Consider the following 9,364-nt stretch of genomic DNA (forward strand, 5'->3'; position numbering starts at 1 on the left):
TATCCTCTTGGTAGAGAATTTCCTAATTCTTGATCCATAACAAGTGTGGGCAAGGCTCCAGACACATGTGCTACATATGTGTCTACAACTGTTTTCTCTCCCAAGAATACCATAGCCACGTGAAGACCTTCACGGGATGCGAAACTGCCAGGTCTGTTCTTTCTCCGGACTCACAGAGGCCTCTGTGGCAGACACACATCCGCTGGCTCCAACAGGAAACAGAAGGGTTTGGGGGCAAGGGGCACTTCACCTGGCACACTGGGCTGGAAGACTTTATTCAGATCCAAGGAGGAGGCTCTGGAATGGGTTTTCTGTGGCCGAGGTGGCGGGGTGGGAGGGTCCTCGCCCCTTTTCATGGCCTCTTCTATGGAGGTGCTAGAGTAAGATCTGTAGCAAAATAAGGGAAGGTCAGAAGGGAAATAGCAAAGCTTTACTCTCTGAAGTTGGGGTGAAATGGAAAATAACCACAAAGTCAAAGTGACTACAAAGAACTGATCAGCTACCAAAGCAGCCATAAATTTTATTACCCATTAAATGCCACTATGTACAATAATTGTCCAAATCCAACTATGAATTGGGATCTTTTTAACCTCTTTGTTCTTATTATACCTTAGATCTAAATCAACCCCCCCCCCCAAAAAAAAAAAAAACTTTGTGTAAATTCAAATCCATTTATATGGGAATTGTTAATAAAAAAAAACACGGAGCCCTTCAGCTTAGGCATTTCCATGTTCTAACAGAAGGGCTTCATGGTATAAACTGATCAGAGAACTTTTCTCCTGTTCACTTGCAAATGTGATGACAGGTTCAAGTGGAATTGGGACAGATAAGCTGAGGGTAAGAATCCAATGTTCAGGGGAATATGCCACAAACAAAGCTAGGAAAGGAAAATACACATCAATCAGATTGAGGGGTCTAGCTTGTCTTTCCCTGAGAAAGCAAAAGTCTCATTTTTAACCTTCTTCCTCAATCTACAGCAAGGCATAATTAACTAGGCAACTTCTGAGATTGTAACTCCAGTAACATCATCTTTTTAAAAAGGAACTAAATAACTTGCAAAAGGTCAGACAGAAAGTTACACAGTTCGTTTCAAACTCCAATCTCTGTTTCTATATCCCATTTTAAAAACGTTTTCATACTGCCTATGAGTCGGGGGGAAATACTTTGGTGATAGCAACTAGAATATTTATTGAAGACCTACTTACTTTCCAAATAAAATTCAACTCCATACACTGCTTAGAAATAGGTTTAAGGATGGGTTCCCAATATGATGATTGCGAAAAGGCCCTAAAATGTAGATGTATACATCTATTGTATTTAGCTTCTCAACTAGCTTCATGTCAAAGCAGAAAACGACCTTTGAGTCAGAGGTACATCCTAGAGACAAATTAACCTCTGAAAACCATTCTTCATACTTAGCTATTAGAGTGGCATTTAGGAAATTAGAATATATCAGTTACTATTAAACCCCTTCAGTTCTTGACAGAGCTGTTTTTGACATCATGAATTTTAATTTTCCTGAATAAGTTTCTCAAGGATTCTTTCTGGTAGTTGAGGGTTCTGTCTGTCTTAAAGATTGCAACTTTAATAAAGCCACCATAATGGCATGTGACGTGTTCTGGGGTGGGCCCTGTAACATAACTAGCAAGAGAAACAAGGCAACGGCAGGCAGAAACTAGCAGGGAAGAATGCTCTGACTCTTTCAACAAGAATCAAAGGGAACTGATACGGACGGACAAGGTTCTTACACGGGAACGCTTCACTTAAAAAAGACAATTAGAGACCCTAGCTAGAAATGAAAAGAACTTTCTATGCCACATATAGCTTTTGTGACATCTTTCACTCAAAAAAGAAATAATGTGTGTGCAAATAATGTGTATGCATGCACATAGTTAAGCACACAATCCCATAGCGCACATTCCTCGTTTTCATTTTATTTTCATATATAACCTGTATGTTTATATCTTCATATGGAAAGTTACTGAATATAAAATAAGTGAGATTGTATAACCATGACTGCTGCAACCAATTAAAACATAAATGTGTAGGGAGTTAACAAAATGATGAATGCAGTGGTGTTAAAATGGTGATTTTCCCTCTTTTCCTTATATTTCTACAAAACTTTAACATTTCAAAAAACAGGATAAAAATAATTCAATTCTCTTCTTCCCAGTGAGAAGTAATGAAAATAAAATCCTCCAAATTAGACCAAAAGCACAATCTCTGAAAGGATAATATGTAAAATTTAGCCAGACACATTAATAATAGAATATGTGGCTATGAGATTTTATAATTTCACTGGCTTTCAGGGAGAGAGGAAGTCAGCAGAAGCTAAAACTTTGAGGTTCGATTTATGGTTAACATAGTACACAAAACAGATTTCTGCAATTCAATGGCAATTCCTACTATGAAAGCATATCCCAAAACTAGTACAGACTAGTTTGTAAAAGATCCATTCATCCTTTTAAAAAGGATGAGTAAATGTGTTGACCACAGAAAGAATGCCTATACCTTTTCTTCCTACCTAAAAGAATTACTCTATTGTTTTTAAATATAGACAAATATAAAAATATAGATATCTATATCTTACATAAACAAGGAAACAAAAACCCAGTTTGGAAAATGCAGATAGAAACTAAAGGATAACTCTTTGACTTACAAAGAGATGAGGTTCCTTAAATATCAGTATTTCAAGCATATTAAATATGATCAGACTTAAATTTACTTTTTCAGGATTGTGTCTAGTAGGCAAAGGAGGGGAAAATGTCTCTAAGAGCCAAAGCAAAACAGAAAACACACACATGGTATCCTTGGTATCCTATCTTACACTGCAGTTCTACCAGTGAAATACAGTACCAATACCATTTCCCTTCCTTAATGGATTAATTCTATTAGTGTCTCTGTATTTCCCCTCTGCGCCTCTTTTCTGAGTCTCACATCAACCGCAGCTCTGCCTTACTGGCTTTCTCTCTTTTAATAGCCTCTTTAAAAATGTGAAGCCGAGAGGGGCACTAAGGTAGGCTCAAACAGACCATAAACATTGCTTACCTGAAGCTGCAAGCTTCACTGAAGTTATCACAAGCATTTTCTTTCCCTACTCTAGATTTTATTACCCAGACTTTTTACTTTTTGGTGTTCACCTTGTCATGATAGCAAATTTTCATGTTTGTTACCTTACCCATATTTTCCTCTTTCCAAAGCTACTTCCCCCTATTAGTTATCATCTTACAACAACTGGGTCATCTCACACAATCCACTTCATGTTGAGGGGCCATAGGGCACTAGTGACCACCTTCTAGCACTAGTGACCACAGAAACCAAGGCTCCCAGCATTACTGCATGTTCCCATCAGGCCACGCATGAGTGAAATGGATCACACCCTAAGCTTTACATCTAAAGGAAGAGGAAATCATGGGTTGGGTTTTTGGTTTGTGGTTCTTATTTCTAGGCAGGGGGCAGGGCACAAAGGGCATTAAAGCAGAAATTAAATGAACACTACCTGGATCTTGGTCTTGCTTTGAGACTGTTGGAATCCTTGGAAGTTGCTGAAACAAAGATTATTTGTTGTTTGCTTGGGTTTCATTTCTGCAGTTAAACAAGTTTATATGCAGCACCTGGGCTAGTACAGAACACATCAACAGGCAAAAGTGAGGTAAAAATGCCCATGTGGAGAACTGGACATCTCCCACATTTTCATGATTTCCTTGTTTTATTTCAAAATCTAAAGGAACGATTAAAAGGAAAGAAAACCCAGCATATTTTTCCTTTGGTCGGAGCACTATTTGAGAGGCCATTCTCAAATTCAAGTTGATTAATGAAGACATTCCAGTATAAAAAGACAACCCCTTTCAAGGGGGTTGTCTTTTTTATATAACGACGGATTCACACTTGAGGGTTTCTTGGTCTATCATGATAGTCTAGTAATAGATTTTGAACCAGTCTACCCTGAAGGATAGGAAGAAGTCTATCTAACTACATTAAAAAAACAAAACAAAACAAAACAAAAAACAAAAAAACACTACCAGAGCAGCATGGCCACAAAAAAACAAAGCTCTCACAAGTAAGTGGAAATGAGCTATACAGCTTCTCCTGTAAGAAAATATCCTTGTGTCCCACATCTCTGTGACCAAATCATACAGAGAATTATGAAAAAAAATTGCTGAATCTTTTCCCAGCCATATGACTTTTCCTCATCAAATTTAAATCATAAACTAACTTGCTCACTGCCAACACCCATAGAGCCTTCTTCCCCATCACAAGTTGTGAGGCGTAATTAGAAACATTTACAAAAATGCTGATCCTCTTTTTATGCTTTCAATCCTCTATGGAAGACAACTTTAGGAACCAGTAGCTATGCTCAGGTGTTGCAAACATTGCAAATTTTTCATCATAAAATGTCATTAAAAATCATAGAAAAGGTGCTAGTAACACAGAACAAGAAGAATGTAATTTCTTTGTTTGCATGAATTCTTCCAAAAAGAAAATGTCTCACTGCATTATCTCATCCTCTTTTACATTGCTCCAAAGATAAAAACCTTCCTTGGTATGAAGCAGCCTGAATTTATGATGATCATTAAAATCCTTGGGTTAGGTAACAGGGCAGAGAGGGGAGGCGAAAATCCTCATAAATGCTAACAAGGCACAAAGCAAACTACTGGTCAGCTGCACAAGAGATGCACTTCTCCCAACCCAAGCATTTTGGCTTGTTGTAGTGAGAACACAGGGGTCTTCCAGCTTCAAACAGCTGAAATGCTGCCAGAGTGCAGGAAAGCCTGGAAAACCCAAGAAGTTTGAGTCCTCTTTTGCCCATTATCGTGCACCTGCACCTGGATATGGACAGAAAAAGATCTCCCTCCCTCCTACAAACCCCAGGCAGCAAAGAAAGCGGCCTCAGGAAGCCTCTCTCCCAGCCCAGGAGGCTGCCTTGGGGCTGGGTGGACAGAGTGGACCAGACTCACCGCAGAGCTGGGGAAGCCCTCTGCGCAGGCTGCCTGCAGCTGGCTCCGTGGCCCTCTTCTCCCTCAGGCCCCACTGCTTTCAAGAAATACGTGGGTAGGAGAGGTCCCGGACATGATAAAATACTGTTCCCCAAACCAGACCATGGTGACTGTTAATTCCTTTGTCAACTGCCATTATCTTTGTCTTTTTGCTGGTAGGGATGGGTGTGGAAGGAGGGGTGAGCCCTGCTGGTGAGAGATAGACAGACAGACAGACAGATGGGGTGAGGGTGTGGATGAGTAGTGGAGAGACAGGACTAGAGACCAGGCCAGGAGTGCTGAAACTAAGGCCCTCCTCCTGGCCATGACACTAACTAGCTGTTACTTCCCTGAACCTCAGTCTCCTCACCTAGAAAACAAAGGCAATAAAAATGCAGTCTCTTTCTCACAGGGACAGATATGGTGAAAGTACTTTAAAAACTGAATGTGCGTTAGAATTGCAAAATACTACTATTGTAGAGTGCATAAATAAAGGTTCCTAATTTTTCAAGCCTGGAAATGTGGTTTCTAAATTTAGTTCCTTCTAGGACAGCAAAGGAGGTTCAGGTGGGAGCAGGTAACAGAAGGACAGAACTGCTCTACCCCAATAAAAACATGGGGTGATAGTTGGCAATGGAGCAGCTGTTAGAATCACCAACAGCAGTCTAAAGACAGCACTGTGAGGGTGAACCAGCTGAAAACACCTCAACATGGGCCAGAGACATCAAGAAAAAGACCATCATTGTGCATGGTGCTCTGTTGAATTAGGTTGGAATGGGATATTGGTTAAAAAAATCTCTTAAGACTCCGCTAATATAGACACTCTCAGCAATTACAACAAATGGATCATAGCTTCTCGTGTAGCTGGAAAGAGGAATGCCAACTTCCTAGAACACTCAAGGCATGTCATCTTTCCAGGAAATGGGAACGGAAAGAGGAACAGGCCTAGAGATTAACCCTCCAAAAGGCAGCAACTGAACTGAGGTACACATGGCAAGGACAGCCATCCAGAATTCTAAATCACCACCTTGAAACTCTTGTGTCTCCCACTGGGAATCCAAACATTTCCCAGAAAAGGGGGGATTAACTATGTTTAAGATGAGGAACTCCCTCATACCCAGAGAGGGGCAGTAGTGGGAAAAACAAATCAGAAAACACATAGCATGCTCCCAGGCACAATGTGAAATCAATTCCCACATACTTCCCATGCTGTGGCACACCTGTTGAGTTTTATTTGGTGATGCCATGTCCTAGTCAATGAAGGAATGTTTAAAATGAGATCTAAAGCTCATGCCCCAGATGACACTTGATCTTGTGCTAAAATCCCTTAAAAAAAAAAAAAAAGTAGGAAGAGTTATGATACTTAAAGGCTGTTGGAGAAGCACCAATTTAACACTCCAAATTTAAACAGCTTTTACTAATACGACAACATGAAGTTTACGAAACTGGAATGCATCCACTTTAGCTCCAGAAATAAGAGCTAGAAAGAACTGCCCCAGGTGTTGGCCTACATTAACAGAACATTTCACCCAATAAGGAATGAATTCAAATCTGTTTCAAAAGTCAAAATTAAGCTTCGGAATTCCCATCACTTTTGGAGTCATGGTTGATCTATAACCTTAATTTTCTATTTTGTAGCATCACCTTCCACAGCTGGTGGTTCCCAAAACAGGCTATGTACCAGAACCAACTGGGGAGCTGCCAAAAAATACAGTTTCTCAGGCCTCCATAATTGAAATCCATCATCCACATTCATTCATATTTATTCTCATTCTCATATTCTCTCTTTCTCCTTCCCCCTACCGTATTTTTCTCCCACTCCTCCAATTCCTTCCTCTCCCTCCACCCATCTCTCTTTGAAACTCTGAATGAACTTGACATTTGGGAAATATTGTACCACAGCATAAGCCTCAACATTATATTGATTCCTCTGTTCCAGCGTTCAACAAATAAGCCCAGGATGATAGCTAGCTTATCACAACAAACATGATTGACTTATTTAAAATATGCAAGAAAGATAACAGCAAAAGAGAAAGCAACAACTTCTTTCATGTCCTTATAACTAGAGCTCCAAATAGTAATGTCTTCTGTAGTCACTTTGTTTTTAACTAGATTCAACTTGGTTCAATGATGGCTCCATCAACAGAGAGCTGAGGACACAGGGGCAGCCATTCTCCATGACTCCACAGATACAGGTCTGACTCTCCAAAAAACTGGACAACTTTTATTTTTCTTCTTGGAATTCACTCCATATATAAGCACATATAGTTGCCTTCCTGGTGGTGAAGTATAATAAAAATATTTGAGATTTCTGCTTTGGAAATGGAAAATACCAACTCTGGGCCTCCAATTGATCTACCCCATAAGTTTCTTACTCTACACAAAACCCAAAATGCCTTGTTGAAATCATCTCAGCCTCAAGCCTTCTCAAGTTTGCACTTAGTAACATGACCCTATATTCACACGGAGTGATCCTTTCAGTGAAACTTAAAAACTTGAAAAGATATCACCCTGTTCTCATACCTGAAAAGAGAGAAAGGGTAAAAAGCCAAAAGGTTTCCTTGTAATAAAATACAAGACAAATAAATAGAGAGAAACAGACACACTATCACAGAGGTATCAATCTTCTACTCACTGACTTGCTGTTTTTTATTTAAAAACAATTATATAGAAAGTATACAAAAATGGTTTTCTCCTACCTGGATCCTCAGACACGTCCTTTGATAAGGCTTCGTTGATAGTACTTTTCAAAGCTAGTGGTGTTTTGTTTTTTTAAGCAACAAGAAAGGGAAAAGAGGGAAAAAAATTGAAACTATAAAATGTCATTTCTGAGGCAAATTGGATTAAAACAAAGAATTGCTAGTCATCACTTACAAAAACAGGTCTCACAAACCTCTAAAAGTTGCTATAGCATTTACTAAAACAATAAAGACCTCCTGGAGTATGGAAATAGGTTCTCCTTCTACAAAGAGCAAAGATGTATTTTCAACTTCCCAGAGACAGCACCTCAAGCAGATAGGAGGAGTATTACCAGGAAGTATTGGGAGTTTCTCCCTCTTTCATTTCTGACACCCAGACTGATGACGTGAGAACCCCTGGTTGTGCAATCCAGGTTTCAATATTTTTATAGTTTGCCCAGTTATTCCACTGTAGTTAGGAGAATGGTCAGAGTACATGCTACCGCAGACAATGTCCACTTCTACCTGTCTTTCCCAAACAAGTATTTAAATAGAGAACATGCAATTACTGTCGCTTAATGGAAAACTTATTTTTCATGTTTAGCCCCCATACAATGCCTAATCAATGGCAGGCCTCAACAATAAAACCTGAAATAGCTTCACTGATTTTTAGTCCCTTCAAATAAGCCTCTTATTCATGGGTAGTAAATCAATATCAAATAACAGGCAGAATACTGGCTTGAGGCTTAGAAAAAATCTTGGTTTTTGTCCCAAATCTTTTTCTTAATAACTAGGCAAATGATTCATAGTGTCTGAATTTTAGTTTACTCATCTCTAAATTTCAGGTGATAAAACTTACCAGCCTCCATTCAGTTTTGTGAGGACTGAATAAGACAGTATATGAGGAAGGACCTGGTAGATTATAAAGCACTATACAAAGTATAGGAGGTGGGGGAGAGGGTCCCTCCCACACTTCTAGATATTCCCAGGCCAACTCATCCCTGGGAGTAGCTCTAACACGGAATGCTGTGCTGCACTGCTTCTCAGCTGCCCAGTAAGATAGGAAAATTATAGCTGGGTTCCATGTCACACTCCCACACTCACAAAGACAAGAACAGATAAACGCTAAGGACAAAAGCTCTGTCCAGAAGAGAACTTCCTCATGGATTAGAACGGTGTGCAAATGTGCATTTACACTGATGTCTGGGATCACATCTGCAAACACATGTTAAGCACTCAATTCGTTCAGCTTCCAGTCATTTCCTAATTGCCATGATCAGATTCCAGTGTAAGGTGTTAAGAGTAGCCTGAGGGTCAGCAAAGACTAAAGGGCCAATGAGTTGGAAGACTCTGGACACTCAAGCTCTTGCTACCACTTTGTGAACTACTGTTTTATGACAATGATTTGAACTACTTAATCTATCCAAATGTGTTTACATGCTGAGAACCACCCTCATATGCTCTAGAAGCCACCATTCCAAGAGGAGTAGATAAGATAACAGAGGTAGAACGTTGGTTAAGGAAGAAAACTGATTCTTTTCCTACCTTGTTTGTCATCACTAGTCACATCCTGGGTAGGGATAGGAAGGTCAGCCATGTCTTTAACAGATGTCTTCTTTGAAAAAGAAAAGTAAATGAATTAAACTGGTTGGAACAGAAATTAAGTGATGCACACATATGATGAAAAAAAAATTTGTTTTTTTGCCGGGC

At 39.6% G+C, this 9,364-nt stretch overlaps 1 protein-coding gene across 11 annotated transcripts in view; it reads right to left on the reverse strand.

Annotated features, from left to right (window-relative positions):
* The window catches only part of REPS2 (RALBP1 associated Eps domain containing 2), a 208,445-nt gene that overhangs the window by 74,229 nt on the left and 124,852 nt on the right, over positions 1 to 9,364 (reverse strand). For 7 of the 11 annotated variants that reach the window (XM_009197261.4, XM_009197260.4, XM_021933071.2 and 4 more), the window contains 4 exons: positions 9,200 to 9,269; positions 7,676 to 7,729; positions 3,500 to 3,545; positions 251 to 387 (listed from right to left, as the gene is read on the reverse strand). In XM_009197261.4, the coding sequence (XP_009195525.2) occupies positions 251 to 387; positions 3,500 to 3,545; positions 7,676 to 7,729; positions 9,200 to 9,269 (307 nt within the window). The remainder of the gene's footprint in view (positions 1 to 250; positions 388 to 3,499; positions 3,546 to 7,675; positions 7,730 to 9,199; positions 9,270 to 9,364) is intronic. The other 4 variants (XM_017954056.3, XM_009197262.4, XM_009197259.4 and 1 more) reach the window with 3 other exon arrangements.

This window comes from Papio anubis, chromosome X (genome assembly GCF_008728515.1).
Source record: "Papio anubis isolate 15944 chromosome X, Panubis1.0, whole genome shotgun sequence".
Classification (NCBI taxonomy): domain Eukaryota; kingdom Metazoa; phylum Chordata; class Mammalia; order Primates; family Cercopithecidae; genus Papio; species Papio anubis.